We start from the raw sequence: 16,806 nt of genomic DNA on the forward strand, positions 1-16,806 counted from the left end.
TGATGGACTATTATGGACAAAACCGTATGGACATATCTAATAATCCAGGACAAAGGACAATTAACCCATGGTAATAAATTAAAATCAACACGTCAAACATCATAATTACGGAAGTTTAAATAAGCATAATTCCTTTATTTTATATCTTATCGTACTTTTAATCATCGTACTTTTAATTATCGCAATTTTATTTATCGTCATTTTATTTGTCTCACTTTTAATTATCGAAATTTTATTATCGTCATTTACTTTACTCTTTAAATTAAGTTATATTTATTTTAAATATTTTACATTAGGTTTTAATTGTGACTTAAGACATAAAATCGACAAACCGGTCATTAAACGATAAAAACCCCCCTTTTTATAATAATAATACTACTACTTATACTTATACATATATATATATATATATATATATATATATATATATATATATATATATATATATATATATATATATATATATATATACACACACACAAATATAGTTTAAAAATATAGCGATAAACTTGGCTAGCTCCCTGCAGAACGAATCGGACTTACTAAAAACTACACTACTCTACGATTAGGTACACTACCTATAAGTGTTGTAGCGAGGTTTAGGTATATCCATTCTATAAATAAATAAATAACTTGTGTAAAATTGTATCGTATTTAATAGTATTTCGCAACAAAAATATAACTATTTCGTATACACCTCGCATAACATCAAACGTCTAAAAATGACAAGAGTACAAGCCGCAAAACGCAAAGTACAAGATATTAAATTATACGAAAAGGCGTTCGAAAATTCGGAACCGAGACATGAACCAACTATCAACGTGCAACTCAACGGAGCTAAAATTACAAATCAACTATGCACATAAATATAATATAATATATAATTAATTATGTAAATTATATATATATTTATATTATATTTATATATTAAATAAATAAATGTCGGAAAGCTAGGAGCCAAAATCTGTGTGACCTGGAATCCAAAGCTCCGCAGTCGCGGAGCTGTGAGGAACAAAAAGGCCGCAGTCGCGGAGCACACCAGGACCCGAATCCCCCTATAAAAGGCCATGCAATTCGACGAGTAATACACACCTTCATCAATATCATTACTCACTCTCTGTCTTTATTTATATATTTTAATTATAATTTTAATATTAAGTTAATAATAATAATAAGGTTATAGTAGCGAATGTTTTAAGGTTTGAAAGTTGAAACTCTGTCCGTGTAACACTACGCGATTAATACTCATTGTAAGTTATGTTCAACCTTTTTAAATTAATATCTCGTAGCTAAGTTATTATTATGCTTATTTAAGCCGAAGTAATCATGATATTGGACTAAATATTAAGACGGGGTTATTGGGCTTTGGACCATAATTGGTGTTTGGACAAAAGACCGACACTTGTGGAAATTGGACTATGGGCTATTAATGGGCTTTATATTTGTTTAACTGAATGATAGTTCGTTAATTTAATGTAGAGATTTACAATTTGACGTATCTGTAAATAACCACATACACTCGATCGGACACGATGGGCGGGATATTTATAAGTACTAATAATTGTTCATTTGACTGGACACGGAGATGGATTAATAGTCAATGGACTCATTAAAACAGGGGTGGATTACATACAAGGAAAATTGGTGTAATTGTTAATAAAGTATTATAATCTTGGATTGCACAGTCGATAACCTGGTGTAATCATTAACAATGTATTAAAACCTTATTACAGTTTAAGTCCTCAATTAGTTGGAATATTTGACTTCGGGTATAAGGGTAATTTGACGAGGACACTCGCATTTTATATTTATGACCGATGGACTATTATGGACAAAAACCAGATGGACGTATCGAATAATCCAGGACAAAGGACAATTAACCCTTGGTAATAAACTAAAATCAACACGTCAAACATCATGATTACGGAAGTTTAAATAAGCATAATTCCTTTATTTTATATCTCATCGCACTTTTATTTATCGTCATTTTATTTATCGTACTTCAAATTATTGCACTTTTAATTATCGTACTTTTATTTTATCGCACTTTTATTTATCGTCATTTACTTTACGCTTTAAATTAAGTCATATTTATATTTAATATTTTACATTAGGTTTTATTTGTGATTTAAGTCTTAAAATCGACAAATCGGTCACTAAACGGTAAAACCCCCCTTTTATAATAATAATAATAATAATAATAATAATAATAATAATAATAATACTTTTATATATATATATATATATATATATATATATATATATATATATATATATATATATATATATATATACACAAATATAGTTAATAAAAATATAGCGTTAAACTCAGCTAGCTCCCTGTGGAACGAACCGGACTTACTAAAAACTACACTACTCTACGATTAGGTACACTGCCTATAAGTGTTGTAGCAAGGTTTAAGTGTATCCCATCTATATAAATAAATAAAACTTGTATAATGACATTCATCAGCAGCAAAACATTCAAAGCATTGAATGCTTTTATTTTTCTTCTTCGAGCATTTTCCCGCCAAAATAATGATATTCATCATAAAGTGTCTTTTTTAAATGTTCATATTTTCATCTAATCTATAATGTTCGTGAACAAAGTTTTTTCAAAAACGAAAAAAAATTACTTCCCCTACCTCCCCCCAAAAAAGTGCAGCACTTTTTTGGGGGGAAGTGAGGGGAAGTAAATTTTTTTCGTTTTTTCGAATTTTTTTTTCCAGGCATCAAGATCACATGAAAATATGAACATTAAAAAGACACTTTGTGATGAATGTTATTATTTTGGCGGGAAACCTTCGAAGAAAAAAATGAAAACATGCATCACGAGTAATATTATTCTTCTGAGTTTTTTTTAGGGTTTAAAAATTAGGGTTTAGTAATTAAGATTTAGAAATTATGGTTCAAAAATTAGGGTTTAGCTATTAGGGTTTAGAAAATAGCGTTTAGGGTTTAGAAATTAGGATTTAGATTGAATTTTTAACACGAACGATTTAGAGTTTAGGGTTTAGGGCTTAGGGTTTACGGTTTAGAGTAAGGTGCCTCTTGCTCCCTTACTTCCACCTAGGAGCAAGGACGCAAGGTGCCTCTTGCTCCCAGGTGAAAGCAAGGGAGCAAGAGGCACCTTGCTTCCACCTGGGAGCAAGGGAGCAAGGTGCCTCTTACTCCCTTGCTTCTACCTAGGAGCAAAGGAGCAAGATAAAGGAGCAAGGGAGCAAGAGGCACCTTACGTCATTTCTCCTAGGTGGAAGCAAGGGAGCAAGATGCACCTTGCGTCCTTGCTTTCACCTGGGCGCAAGGAGCAAGATGCCTTGCTCCTTGCTCTCAAGTGGAAGCAAGGTCGCAAGGACGCAAGGCGCAAGGGAGCAAGGCACCTTGCTCCTTGCGAGGGCAAATTGACATTTTTTTTAGGCTCTTACGCAAAAAAAAGTTAAAAAAATGGACTTTTTTTGTGATAATCCCTTAAACTAAACAAATCATTAATCATGAACTATATTTCATTAACTATGGTATATTTCATAAAAAATTATTTCATTGATTTTTATTTTAATTTAAAATAAATGTCCTATCTTTCTTAAAAGTCATCTATAGTTTCTATTAAAATCTTATAATGATGATGTCATTATTAGGCTAATTTATTTGTTAAAAAATAAAAAACAAAATAATAAAATCTAAGCATGGTGGTGGATGTCATTAATTTAAATAATTTGAATTAAAATTAAATGTTATTAATTAATTATTATTATTAAATCTTATTAATAATTATTTTAATTATTAAAATTAAATAATTTTAAATTATTTTAATTAATTATTTTGAATTGAGTACGAAAATGTATAAAAGCTATGTAGAAGAAACCAATTCTAAATTTATATTTTAATTTACACTTTTAAAATAAAATGACAATTAATATTATCTCTTATGATTGAATATGGATTGTTTAATATGCATTTTAGGTGTTTGATGAAATGCTCAGCTGACGAGTTTCTTAGTCGGACTCTGTGATTTTACGGGTCATTAAACTAGATGACTTTAGCATTTACGTTCACTTAATATCTAAAATATATCATTAAACTGTTTCGTTTAAACAAACTCGTGATTTCACGGGTCATTTCACTAGTTAAGTATATTTCACTAATTAAATGAGATGATTACAAATTAATACGGAGTATATTTATTTACCTTGAACGGAGCTTCCCAAGCATACTTACAAGTTACATACTAAATCCCACACTTATACAGTTACATGGCATAACCAACTTTCTTTAAGCACTGTACACGAACTATCTCGATCTAAATTTGAATGTTTTTTATTCAACTTTACAATCTACTATTATTAGTTAATCTGGATGGAAAGAAAGCTGGTAGAAACATGATGGAGACGAAGCTTTAAATTCTCATTCAACACCATATACACAAATCATGAGGACATTAAATACGGGTAAAAGCCAAATTAGGCAAACACTGAAAACAATGAGATCATATTTTTTAGACCGGTCTTATCTCCTAGACAATTACACGTTGATGTATCACGTGTAAATCGTTTAATTTCGACAAGTTTAATAAGATTGATCGACCTTGACGTACTAGTTGATCTTACGTATAGTACTAAATACTTTGAATTAGCAATTAATCTAATAAATAAGCTTCAAGAATTTATAAAACTTCGCAACAAATGGTTGTGACAAGTCCCATTTAAAAGGGGGTACTACCAAGTCAAAATAACAAACTTGGTCCAAATCTCAAACTAGTTTAGAAAAAGAAAAGAAAAAAAGAAATACTATATTCTTAAGATTGTTTTATATAAGTTTTGGAAAAAAAAATCAAAGGGTAATCATTATAAGGTTTTATTCAAAGCAAGGAAAATGAGAAAGGGGATGATGGTGTATATATGATTTTTATTGTTCATCTGACTACAAAATTACTAGACTACTTGTTATCATCATGGTGACGTGAAGCCATTTTGTTATTTTTTAAAGAGTGAGGTTGAATGACTCTAACGTGACAAGGCCATTTTTTATTTTATAGAGTATTATAGTGAAGGTTAATTTGAAGGGTTATTTTAATTATGTCATACCTTATTATTATTATTATTATTATTATTATTATTATTATTATTATTATTATTATTATTATTTGTTACTCCGTATAATATAGGTCCCTCTCCACCAACTAGAAAATGAAATGTCACTGCCAAGTTATTGCCTGCCTTCATGATAGTTTTGCTTCATACACACACACACGCTCACGGACGCACGCCCACGCACGAACACACGCTCACACACGATTGTGGGATGATTATATTACAAGAGTTTGATGTTACATTCCGAGAGATCGTGAGGTGGCCGCACAACGATTGTGGGATGATTATTTTTGTGAGACACCACCCAAAAATATTAAAAAGTGTTTTCGTATGTGATGTCAATTATTCCTCCGAATAGCACAAGGTATAACTAATTTAATTAGTAATGGTATTCCCGAGCATTTTAGTTATTTTACGAAACGTAATGATGCTACTGGTAGAAAGAGTTTAATACTTTACAAAAATGTACTTCGGCTCTACGTCAATTGGCGTATGGAACCGCCGCCGATATGTTCGATGAATATTTGCAAATGAGTGAGGCAACATAAGTACTATGTCATGACCACTTTTGTAATGTGTCATCACTTTATACAAAAGTGAATACATGAGAACTCCCACTGCACTTGATGTTGCACGATTATATAGAGCACGCGAGGAAAAACATGGTTTCAATGGTATGCTCAGGAACATCGATTGTATGCATTTGGAGTGGAGTAATTGTCTTGTTTCTTTGAAAAGACAATATACTCAGGATGATCACAAGAAACTGATAATTATGCTTGAAGCAGTGACTTCATATGACTTGTAAATTTAACATGCTTTTTCAGGATATCGGGTTCCGACAATAATATAGATGTTTTGAATCAATCGCATATATTTGATAAACTTAAGAACGAAACATCTCCATCCGCTCCAGTTGAGGTAAATGGTCATCAGTACACCAAATGTTATTACCTTGCCGACGGTATATATCCTGACTAGGCGACATTTATTAAAGGAATGTCGTGTCCCACAGATGAGCCAATGATTAAGTTCATCAAATTTCAAGCTAGTGTCTGAAAAGACTTAGAGAGGGCATTTGAGATTCTTCAAGGTCGATTTCATATTTTAAGATTTGTTGCACGCACTATGTCAATAAATAAGATGCGATGAGTAAAGGAATATTTTGTCATATTGCACAATGTGATTTTAAAAGATAATGATTTTGCACTATGTAAATGGAAGAACATATTTATTATCGATGACATGGAAAATCTTCCTCAGCGTATAAGAAATAGAGGACGAGATCAAGACGTATAAGTAATCGTTAAATTTTACGTAATCATTAAATTTTATGTGTTATTGAATTTTAATGAAAATTTAATTTATGTCTTTTTTCATTTAACTATGTTTAATATGTGTTTTATTTTATGTAATGTATTTTTTTTATTTTAATTATGTAAAAGAATAAAAAGGTTGGATCCTACAAAAATCTGACACGTAGTTTAATAAAGGTCAAAACCTGATTTTATCACTTCACACGCAGATTTCAATTTTTAGCTAAAAAATACTACTCCATCCGTCTCATCTTAAGTGTCCACTGTTGGTCTTTATTTGTCAACTTTGACCGTAAATATTTTTATTTGTGCTACATAATATTTGATGGAACTTATATGAATGAATTGAATCTTAAATGTGTTTTCATTCTATATAATTTTCATCAAGTATTATATAACACAAATAGAAATATTTATGGTCAAAGTTAACAAAGGAAGACTTTGAAAAATCAACAGTGAACACTTAAGATGAGACGGAGGGAGTATATAATATGTCTCTGACATTACAACTAGGATTAAAATGAGTCTAAAGGCCTTTTCTCTTATATGGAAGGAATGAAATTAATTTTGCTTTAAAAAATAGGAATATTATTACTTTTAAATAAGTTTTTGGCTATTGTCTTAATATGCCACGTAGCATGGTTAATAAATTAAACCGAACCTGATACACCGTGTAATCGTAGCTCACACCATATACGGAGTATTCAATATTCAATATACCGATATAATATAATATAATAACTTCTTATTGTATTCGATCTATTCTAAATTCCTAATTAAAGGTAGAAGGAAAAAGTCTAAACTAATAAAGATATCTAAGCACCATGATTCCTATTTCCTATAGACTATAAATAGTGAAGATAAGTACATAGCCAAACTATTAAGTTTTCACATAAATAGTTGTGATCATGTCAGCAACCACAATATCATGCTTACAAACTCCTTCCAAACACAATATTGGCTTTGGTTACTTGTCATCTGCTAGTAAGCTTATATGCAAGTTAGACAATGTAAATAAGTGTAAAATAACTGATAGTTCTTCTTCTTTGAGTATGCAAGCTATAAGCATTAAAATTAAAGATACTTCTTCTTCTTTATCGTCGGATACATTTGGTGGTACGGATTACAATATGCTTCTTTCGGAAGTTCTTGTAGGGAGAATGGTATCCGACTACGTATTTCGTCAAAGTTTCAAGATCAGATCAAGGGAAACAGGACCAAGTCGGATAACTTCAATAGAAGCCTTAATGAATTTTTTTCAGGTAATACATACATACATATGCATTACATATATATATATATATATATATATATATATATATATATATATATATATATATATATATATATATATATATATATATATATATATATATATATATATATATATATATATATATATATAGTGGTAGGATCAAGAGGGAAGTAACCAATCGGGGGGAAGCAGGGGGAAGCGAAAACTTTTTTTTTTCGTTTTTTGAAAAAACTTTGTTCACGAACATTATAGATGGGATGAAAATATGAACATTTAGTAGAGACACTTTGTGAAATATGTTTTTATTTTGGCGGGAAAACACTCGAAGAAGTAATATATAACAATTATCGTGTTTTTTGAGCGTATGTTGAGGTTTTAGCTATTGGGGTTTAGATATTAGGGTTTAGATATTAGGGCTTAGAAATTTAGGGTTTAGGGTTTAGATTTAGGGTTTAGATTTAGGATTTAGATTGAGTTTTTAACACGAACGGTTTAGAGTTTAGGGTTTAGGGTTTAGGGTTTGGTGTTTTGGGTTTATGGAATAAATCCAAAACACCAAACCCTAAACCCTAAACTCTAAATCGGGCTAAATTTTACTTCACAAAACATGAAAAAAACGTTCATATTCTTCACGAACAATATTATTTTGAATGTTATTTTTGTCGATCATTTTCCCGCCTAAATAATAACATTCATCACGAAGTGTCTCTTCTAAATGTTCATATTTTTGTGTGATCTTGATGCCGGAAAAAAAAATTCCAAAAAAAACGAAAAAAAAAAAAAATTGCTTCCCCCCGCTTCCCCCCGATTGGTTACTTCCCCATTGATCCTGCCCCTATATATATATATATATATATATATATATATATATATATATATATATATATATATATATATATATATATATATATAAGGAAATAAGGGAAGTGATTTTTGAGAAACGGGAAGCAAAACATCTATCTATATATTTATATAAAAGAGAGATTAAATTAGATTACATGTCATTGGCTCTTTAAATATTGCATATTAAGTCAAGTGTAATTTTTACATGTCACAATTATTCATATATACCCTTACCAACCTTTAAAATCACATATTTACCCAAGTAAATCATATAATATCATATATATATCCAATTTAAATGCTAAAACTATCATATGTACTCACTTAATTTAAAAAAATTCACTAAACCCAATTTTACACAATTTGATTCCTATTTGATCGCTACTCCTATATACTACTACGATCATCAGAAAAACTATAGACATTTATCCATACACACATGTCCTATTATTATTATAATATATTCATACACATATTTGTTCATATAAAATCATAAGAAAAACTATCGAACAATTTCTAATACTAATTTTGAAGAAATGGTAACGTATTACTCCGTATTAGTAAAATTATACCATTACATAAGTAGATTCAACCGATTTCTTAAATCTGATAGAACTCGAGCAACTTTTTGTTGTTGCAACTAAACTCAATATGAAATATATATGTATTTTATATTCCCGTTCTGTCAACGAGACATACTAACATACTAAAAATGCGTCCTTTTTTTAAGAGCTTTCGGCGATCGTCGGAGCACATTGAAAACGATGACACATGGACGGTTTTGTTTCTAAGAACAACCATTAATTAAAGATTTGTTAATTTGTTAATTGTAATTAAAATGAAAAGAATTGGGACGGAGGGAGTACATAATTTGTTTGTGGAGATATAACGTCAAAGAAGAAAATTGATACATGATTTGTTTGTTGGGGAGAAGGTTAAAAAATAGTGGTTTATAAATATGCATCATAAGATATATGTATGTTCCTTCTCTAACCTCTAAAGTATGAACTTGGTGGAAGCTATAACTGATTCTGAGAGCTAGACCGACTGTATTTCTCTAACCTCTAAATTATGAACTTGGTTCCAACACTTCTTTGTCCATTTCATTTTAGTCTTACCGATTTCTCCGTGTTATTTGTGGTAGTCAAAATATGATGTAACATATTATTTGAAAGACACACATTCAAAATATTTCAATGAATCATTAAGAAAATAGGTAAATATGACCCTTTAATCAGATCAACTAATCAAACACATTACCATTTTATCCAAACTTTCAAATAGTTACCGCTATGACCGACTGAAAATAGAGTACGGCTCAAATTAACCACACTTAATCTATTGAGTCGACATGTCCCCCTTAAACGCAACCACAAAAAGTGTTTGAAAATGTAAATCGAGCATCATAAAATTAAAAAAAGTGACTTATTTAAAACGAATTTTAAGTAGACGTGCAACGCACGGGCTCAAAACCTAGTTCTTTATAAATAGTGTTATTATTTCACCATTCATTTATATATCGAACGTTGTATTTATATATAATTTCATGATATACGCAAAAAAATAACTTTTAGAAACAAAAACATGTTTTTTTATTATCAAAATCTATAATAAAAATAACATTATTAGTGATGAATGTTTTCAGAGAATAAATTTTAACACGTGAATGATACATATTTAAATTCTCCAGAAAATATTGTATGTAATGACTGCTATTGATTTTGTCAAAAACGTTAACATTATTACTATAAAATGATATTCTTTTTATGAGTGTTGTTATTTTTCACACACATTTAATATTTCCGATAAACATTCGTTACAAATTTTTCTTTAGAGAATAATATTATATGTATATAATCTTTTACATCCCCTTCCCCTAAAAATTAACATCCCTGTTAATTAGGCGCGCGCGCACACACACACACACATATTACATGTTACATTCATACTTTTGTTGTAAATTAAGTATGGAATGATAATCTAAATTGATTCTTGAACCGTGTTATACTTACTCTGTAAAGTATTTCGACAGAATCATTGACATTGTTCACGAAATCTTTTCATGGATAATTTAAGAAATGAAAATTTGCGTTTTTGCAACGAAATCACAAATTAAAGATATTAGTGTAATGCTTGTTATCTATTTTCATAAGAAAGCTTGATTCCGTTTCTCTGGAGGAAAAAACAATTTATGTCGGTTGAAAACGAAAGGGTACAACCTTTCGTTTTAGTGAAAAAATACATCTTCAGTACTTGACGGGAAAATCAATCATGACAGATCTTTTAAATACACGGATATGGTAAAATAATGTGTGGGTCAGGGCGTTGCCCTGCACCTCGTGAGGTTCGGTTACCCTAGTAAGTGGGTGTTGCCCTTTGGATACACACTATTTTACGTGATAGTATCAAGCTAATTCTTACGAGCGTGTAATTCACATTTTCAAAATCTGTTTTTAAGTATAACTTAATAACCATTATTTTCAAGTAAATCACAACTATATTTCTAAAATGATTTTTAAATAACATTAAAATCACCAACAATTTAAGATCCTGTATATTTATTCTTTTGTTTCATAGTTTTGAACTAAATTTGGATTAATAGGAAACGGGGGTTAATCATTTAAAGACAATCGGACTTCTAAGTGATGACATGAATTCAACACCGAAAATGAGCACGCACAACCTAGTTTGGGTAGTGACAAAGCTTCAAGTAGAAGTGGACCGTTATCCAACTTGGTATGTATATTGATCACTCTTTCTTTATACGGATTAGTGCATTAGTATGTACTTTACTTTAACCCAAACTCTACGGTGTGTATTCAACATCATTTTAATCTATTACCCATCCAACTTTCAATACATAACGTGGTACTTTCAAATTTTCAATAGAGTGCAAAACTTAATAACATACAAAAACGTTTATAGAAAGTTGATACACACAATGGACCAAACGAAACTGGTATACACACAATGCAGGGTTTGCCACTTTGCCTAGTAATATCAAGGTGACCTTTCAATCACTAGGTTGTGTATTCAAGGTAAAACTTGATATAGCTAGCAATTACACAAATGGGCTTTAATTGTGGATGTCTCACTTTTCTAAAACTTACTAATTTTTGGCGTGTTCGTATCTAATACAGCGATGATATCGTACAAATTGACCATTGGAAATCATTTTTTGGGAAAAATAATGGGTGCGGTACGTGGTCGTTTCGTGATTATCAATCAGGTGAAATATTAGTAAGAGCTTCAAGGTAAAAATTGATCTTAATTATATATACCATGTTATTTGTGTTGATGGTGTAGCGTAATATATTTGTGTTACATTATAGTAATTGGATCATGATGAATAAAGAGACGAGAAGATTATCCAAATTTCCAGACGATGTTCGAGCTGAGTTAACGCCCTACTTTGTGGATACACCATCACCGATCCAAGAAAACATTAGAAAATATACAAAAATAGATGAAAACGACATTGTCCATGTTCGCAATGGTTTAACGGTGAGTTACTTCAATTTATTTACCCATTCAAAATTATTAGATATTTTCTTGATTACTAGAAGATTTGGATATGCAGGCGACACGGAAAGATTTGGATATGAATAAACATGTTAACAACGTGAAATATATAGGGTGGATTCTTGAGGTAACAATTGATCGGCTTAATAATATGTCACATTTGAAAGAATGAATAGTGTATATTAACGTACACATGAAGATTAATGAATTAATTATTAAGACAATACTTGTTATTGTAGAGCGTTCCAGATTGGATTGCGGACAACTACGAGCTTGGTAGCATGACTTTAGAGTATCGTCGGGAGTGCACGAAAGGCAGCGTGCTACAATCACAAACTTTTGTATCCGAGACCAACGATGCTAGTGGAACAGTTGATTGCCAACATCTACTTCAATTCGAGGGTGGCAGTAACGGTGTGATCCTGAAAGCAATGACTACATGGCGTCCAACATGTTAATTAATCGTCTCATTAAATTAATCTATATGTTATTATCTAGTATGATTAGCTGTTATATCCTTAATAATCCGTTATATCGATCTCTAGTATCGAACTACTTTGTCTCTCTTCTAACAAAACTTGACCACCTGGCGGGTCTTATCCATTCAAACCATTCGTGTAAAATTTAAATCAATAAAATTAAGAGCTGATTTTGAGACCACCCTGACCCTGTGCCCCCCCTTCAATTCAAAGTTAGAATTTGACATTTTTTTTTTATAAAGAATTTATTAATGTATTACTATTACTCTATTATAAATTTATAATAATGTAAGCTTATAGTTTATGGATTTCATTTTATCTTTCTTTTTTCATTTTTAATTATATTAATAAATAATTATATACTTAATTTAATTATTGTTAATGCATAAAACAATCTCGAAAACGATGGCGGATGGCTACAAAATAAAATCTCGAAATGGCTCCATAAAGATATCTTGCAGCAAGAGTCGGGTTTTTTCGGTTCTTGTTAAAAAAAAAAAAAAAAAAAAAAAAAAAAGTAGATCACAAGCTATCGAATGAGTATGCGGATATATATGATATGGAGAAACAGGAAGCAAAAGCTATTTCGAACCATGTTGTACCGGTTCGGTTGCGCTATGTGAAATCCAACTAATAAGTTTCGAAAGCATATAAAGATGCTCGAAGAAACTTTCTCAATTGGCTCCAATGGTTGATAAATCCCAACTCTTTCAAGACCACATAATGAAAGAAAGTGCTACATTTGGTCGCTGATTTTGGGTCAAAATTACCACATGACCTCATTTTTATCTGTTTATTTAAGTTTGTATTTCGGGATTTGTACTTTTGCACGACTCTGTGCATGCTTTCCTCATGTCACATTTTATATTTTTGGTCTGTTTTTAGGAGACATAGATTCAGACACCCTTTTCTAAACAGAGACAAATAGAAACAGAAACAAATTCATAAAAAGAGCGAACAAAACCCTATAAGTGGGATATATATTAACATTTGCGCCCCCTTAAAATTTCGCACTTATATACTGTTAGTCCCAATAAGAACAGTATTTTGCCGGGAAAAAACCTTTAAAGCTATATTTATTATGAATTGTGCACCAATGTTAATGTGTTGTGTGATCTAAAGATATAAGAAGATATTCAATACAAATTACAAATAACGATTAGCAGTTTGGCACTAAAAACCAATATGTCTCAGGTACACATACATTTATATCTTTACTAATTACTATTGACCCAACAAACAGAGTAGACATAAAACATTGTTTTTAACTTAAAGTACAGAATAACTTAACTGCTGATTGGACATTGTTGGATGCTTCCTACATAGCATATTATGATAGAATATTTGATAACATAATTTAATCCATTGAAGCAGCATTCAACAGAAGGGCCTGCAAGAATAATGACTTATTCAGAAGTAACATTTAAATCAAACTAGTTACACTATGCTAAAAAGATACAGATTGTGTAGATCTTCCATAGTGATTAGTTTATGGATGGGGATCCTGTAAAACTGAAGCCCGATAAATCCCTGTGTACAGAGATTATTAATATACTAACTAGAACGCCTATTGCCTTCATAATAGACACATATTCAAAATTGAAAAGATAATAATTTGATTGTCAAGGCTTACCCAACACAAATTAACACAAATAAAAGCATGTAAAGTTTTGCATAACAACGCAAAATGGCTTGCACTCAGAGCGGTCTCATTGTTGTCAATCCTACATCGATAATCTCCCTAGTAATAAGAGAACGATGTAATTATATATAGTTACATTAGCACTAAGCAACAACCACACTGGATGTATCCTTATTCATTAAACTGTCTAACTCTGGATCTTATTTGTCTTACGGCCTTTTTATTTAGGACTTAATTGTCTTTATTGACTGAAAGAATTATTCGGTAAGCAGTAGTGGTTGTTTACTTAGGACTTATTGCTTTAGTCCATCTTATCTAAGGACTTTATGGCTCACCTCTAAAAGTGATGTTGTCCCCATATAGCCAAATATATCTCCAAATAACCCTTTCTTTTTTCATATCATCTACCAGAAATCGTCATCACCTCATCTATTTCCCCCGATACAAAACCAAACAAATCTGTTCTCTGAACTCAAAAATCAAAATCAACCACTAATCTCAGCTCAAAATAAAATACCGATGCTCAAAAAAATAACTTAAAATCAACCAGCGGAGAAGGTAAAAAACGAAGATCTGTAAATTTATTGTAATACTTTGTCATTGTACTGTGAAGATAATATAGATAAAGAAGAGAGGAAACAGATGAAATTGATTTAAAGTTGAAAGAGGGTAAAATGAAAAGTGAAATTGAAGATTAAAAATGAATAATGAAGATAATAGCAGTAATGGTTAATTTATTGAAATCCTCAAATTGAAATAGATTTTAAAGATGAATCATGACAGTGTAGGCTGGGATATGTTTGGTGTAATTTTTACCATTCAGATTACTGCATATAGTCATTCTTACTCATACTGCCATCTATATCCATATAGAACTTAATGAGAGAAAAAAGTAAACAGCCCCTTAACCTACATGAGACAAACATTCACCAGATTAATACAGCCTACGAAAGTTAATTTAGAGTAGTTAGATGTTTTTAATGTTGTTGATGCAGCATACCCATGCAAATATTAGGACCAAAATTGGATAATTAGATACACATTTGCCTAACCAATTCGGTAAATCTCAATAATTAGCTTTCTTAATACAACTCATTTGCACAACACACTCCTCACGAGTGAGTTTCTTTAAATAGCGATGTAGTTATCAACTAGAAATATCTAGCAATATAAACTAGTAATCAACCAAATTACTTATTCAAAACATTAAGGAAGAAATGATGCCTATTACATTAGAATAACAAAACATCACAAATATAAACATGTTTTCTTCTCTGGATTCTTAAAGTTATCCGATGATTAAGCTTTACCTAATAGTGTAACCGCTTTGTCCAGCATCATACACATCTATCTAAGTAATAAATAAGTCTTTTATACTATGTAGTACTAGATTAACAGGGCGTTTTTTTTTTTTTTTTTTTTTTTTTTTGTATACAGTATCAAAGTAAGATACACATAATGAAACGAAATGTAAACTACATAGTTCTCCAAATGTCTTCATAGAGAAACTAATATAGTCCTATAAGTCAAAATGCTACATGTAATCAAGTACAATCCACTATTAAAGGGTTTAGGAAAAAACAACAATTATCACAAAATTAAATAGCAATAATTCAAATATAGATTAGCTAAAATAGCATTCTTATACTACTAACTACTCCAAATATAGTAACGGTTATAGTATAGTATTATTAGATCATGACAGGGACAGGCTAAGAATTCCTGGCACATACAGTTCACCAAACATCAATCACCTTTAAAACTTTCAATCATTCCTACTTCAATAGCTATCACAATTTCACAAATATTAAATTCCAATTTTCAACAAAACAAATACAACTTACTCAGATTCATATTAAAATTAATCTAATTTATGCACATCATCAAAATTATAAATAGATAATCAATACATGCCTATACATAAATGTATGATTGTATTTATATAAAATACCTTTCAAGAAGAAGAGTGTTTTTTGCCTTCACATTGAGGACTAACATCAAAATTCTTAGAAGGATATTTAGCAGTCACCATCCCAACCTCAAACACCAAATCATCACCGTTAATTTTAATTCCAGTAATCCTCATATTGCCATCTATATTCGTATAGAACTTAATGGGAAAAAAAGTAAACAGCCCCTTAATCTACATCAGACAAACATTCACCAGATTAATACAACCTACGAAAGCTAATTTAGAGTAGTTAGATGTTTTTAATGTTGTTGATGCAGCATACCCATGCAAATATTAGGACCAAAATTGGATAATTAGATACACATTTGCCTAACCAATTCGGTAAATCTCAATAATTAGCTTTCTTACTACAACTCATTTGCACAACACAATCCTCACGAGTGAGTTTCTTTAAATAGCGATGTAGTTATCAAGTAGAAATATCTAGCAATATAAACGAGTAATGAACCAAATTACTTATTCAAAACATTAAGGAAGAAATGATGCCTATTACATTAGAATAACAAAACATCACAAATATAAACATGTTTTCTTCTCTGGATTCTTAAAGTTATCCGATGATTAAGCTTTACCTAATAGTGTAACCGCTTTGTCCAGCATCATACACATCTAACTATCTAAGTAATAAATAAGTCATTTATACTATGTAGTACTAGATTAACAAGGCGTTTTTTTTTTCTTTTTTTTTCT

At 30.5% G+C, this 16,806-nt stretch overlaps 1 protein-coding gene and 1 long non-coding RNA gene across 2 annotated transcripts; one reads left to right on the forward strand and one right to left on the reverse strand.

Moving 5' to 3' along the window:
* Positions 1-7,311: 7,311 nt before the first annotated feature.
* On the forward strand, positions 7,312-12,695 carry LOC139843137 (palmitoyl-acyl carrier protein thioesterase, chloroplastic-like). The gene is made up of 6 exons (XM_071833208.1): positions 7,312-7,665; positions 11,104-11,237; positions 11,642-11,755; positions 11,834-12,005; positions 12,082-12,150; positions 12,263-12,695. The coding sequence occupies exons 1-6, from the start codon at positions 7,312-7,314 to the stop codon at positions 12,479-12,481; spliced, it is 1,062 nt and encodes a 353-aa protein (XP_071689309.1). The 3' UTR covers positions 12,482-12,695.
* A 942-nt stretch (positions 12,696-13,637) lies between these two features.
* LOC139904257 (uncharacterized) lies at positions 13,638-16,777 on the reverse strand. The gene is made up of 2 exons (XR_011778715.1): positions 16,096-16,777; positions 13,638-13,892 (listed from the first exon to the last, which is right to left on the reverse strand). It is a non-coding gene; the product is annotated as an uncharacterized lncRNA (long non-coding RNA).
* Positions 16,778-16,806: the final 29 nt, after the last annotated feature.

This window comes from Rutidosis leptorrhynchoides, chromosome 4 (assembly GCF_046630445.1).
Source record: "Rutidosis leptorrhynchoides isolate AG116_Rl617_1_P2 chromosome 4, CSIRO_AGI_Rlap_v1, whole genome shotgun sequence".
NCBI lineage: Eukaryota > Viridiplantae > Streptophyta > Magnoliopsida > Asterales > Asteraceae > Rutidosis > Rutidosis leptorrhynchoides.

Bases quoted from the DNA above. Each gene is read 5' to 3' on its own strand.
- LOC139843137 (XM_071833208.1), top strand. From the start codon at position 7,312: ATGTCAGCAACCACAATATCATGCTTACAAACTCCTTCCAAACACAAT. The intron at 7,666-11,103 runs GTAATACATACA...TTGGATTAATAG, and splicing joins CCTTAATGAATTTTTTTCAG to GAAACGGGGGTTAATCATTT. The intron at 12,151-12,262 runs GTAACAATTGAT...TTGTTATTGTAG, and splicing joins ATATAGGGTGGATTCTTGAG to AGCGTTCCAGATTGGATTGC.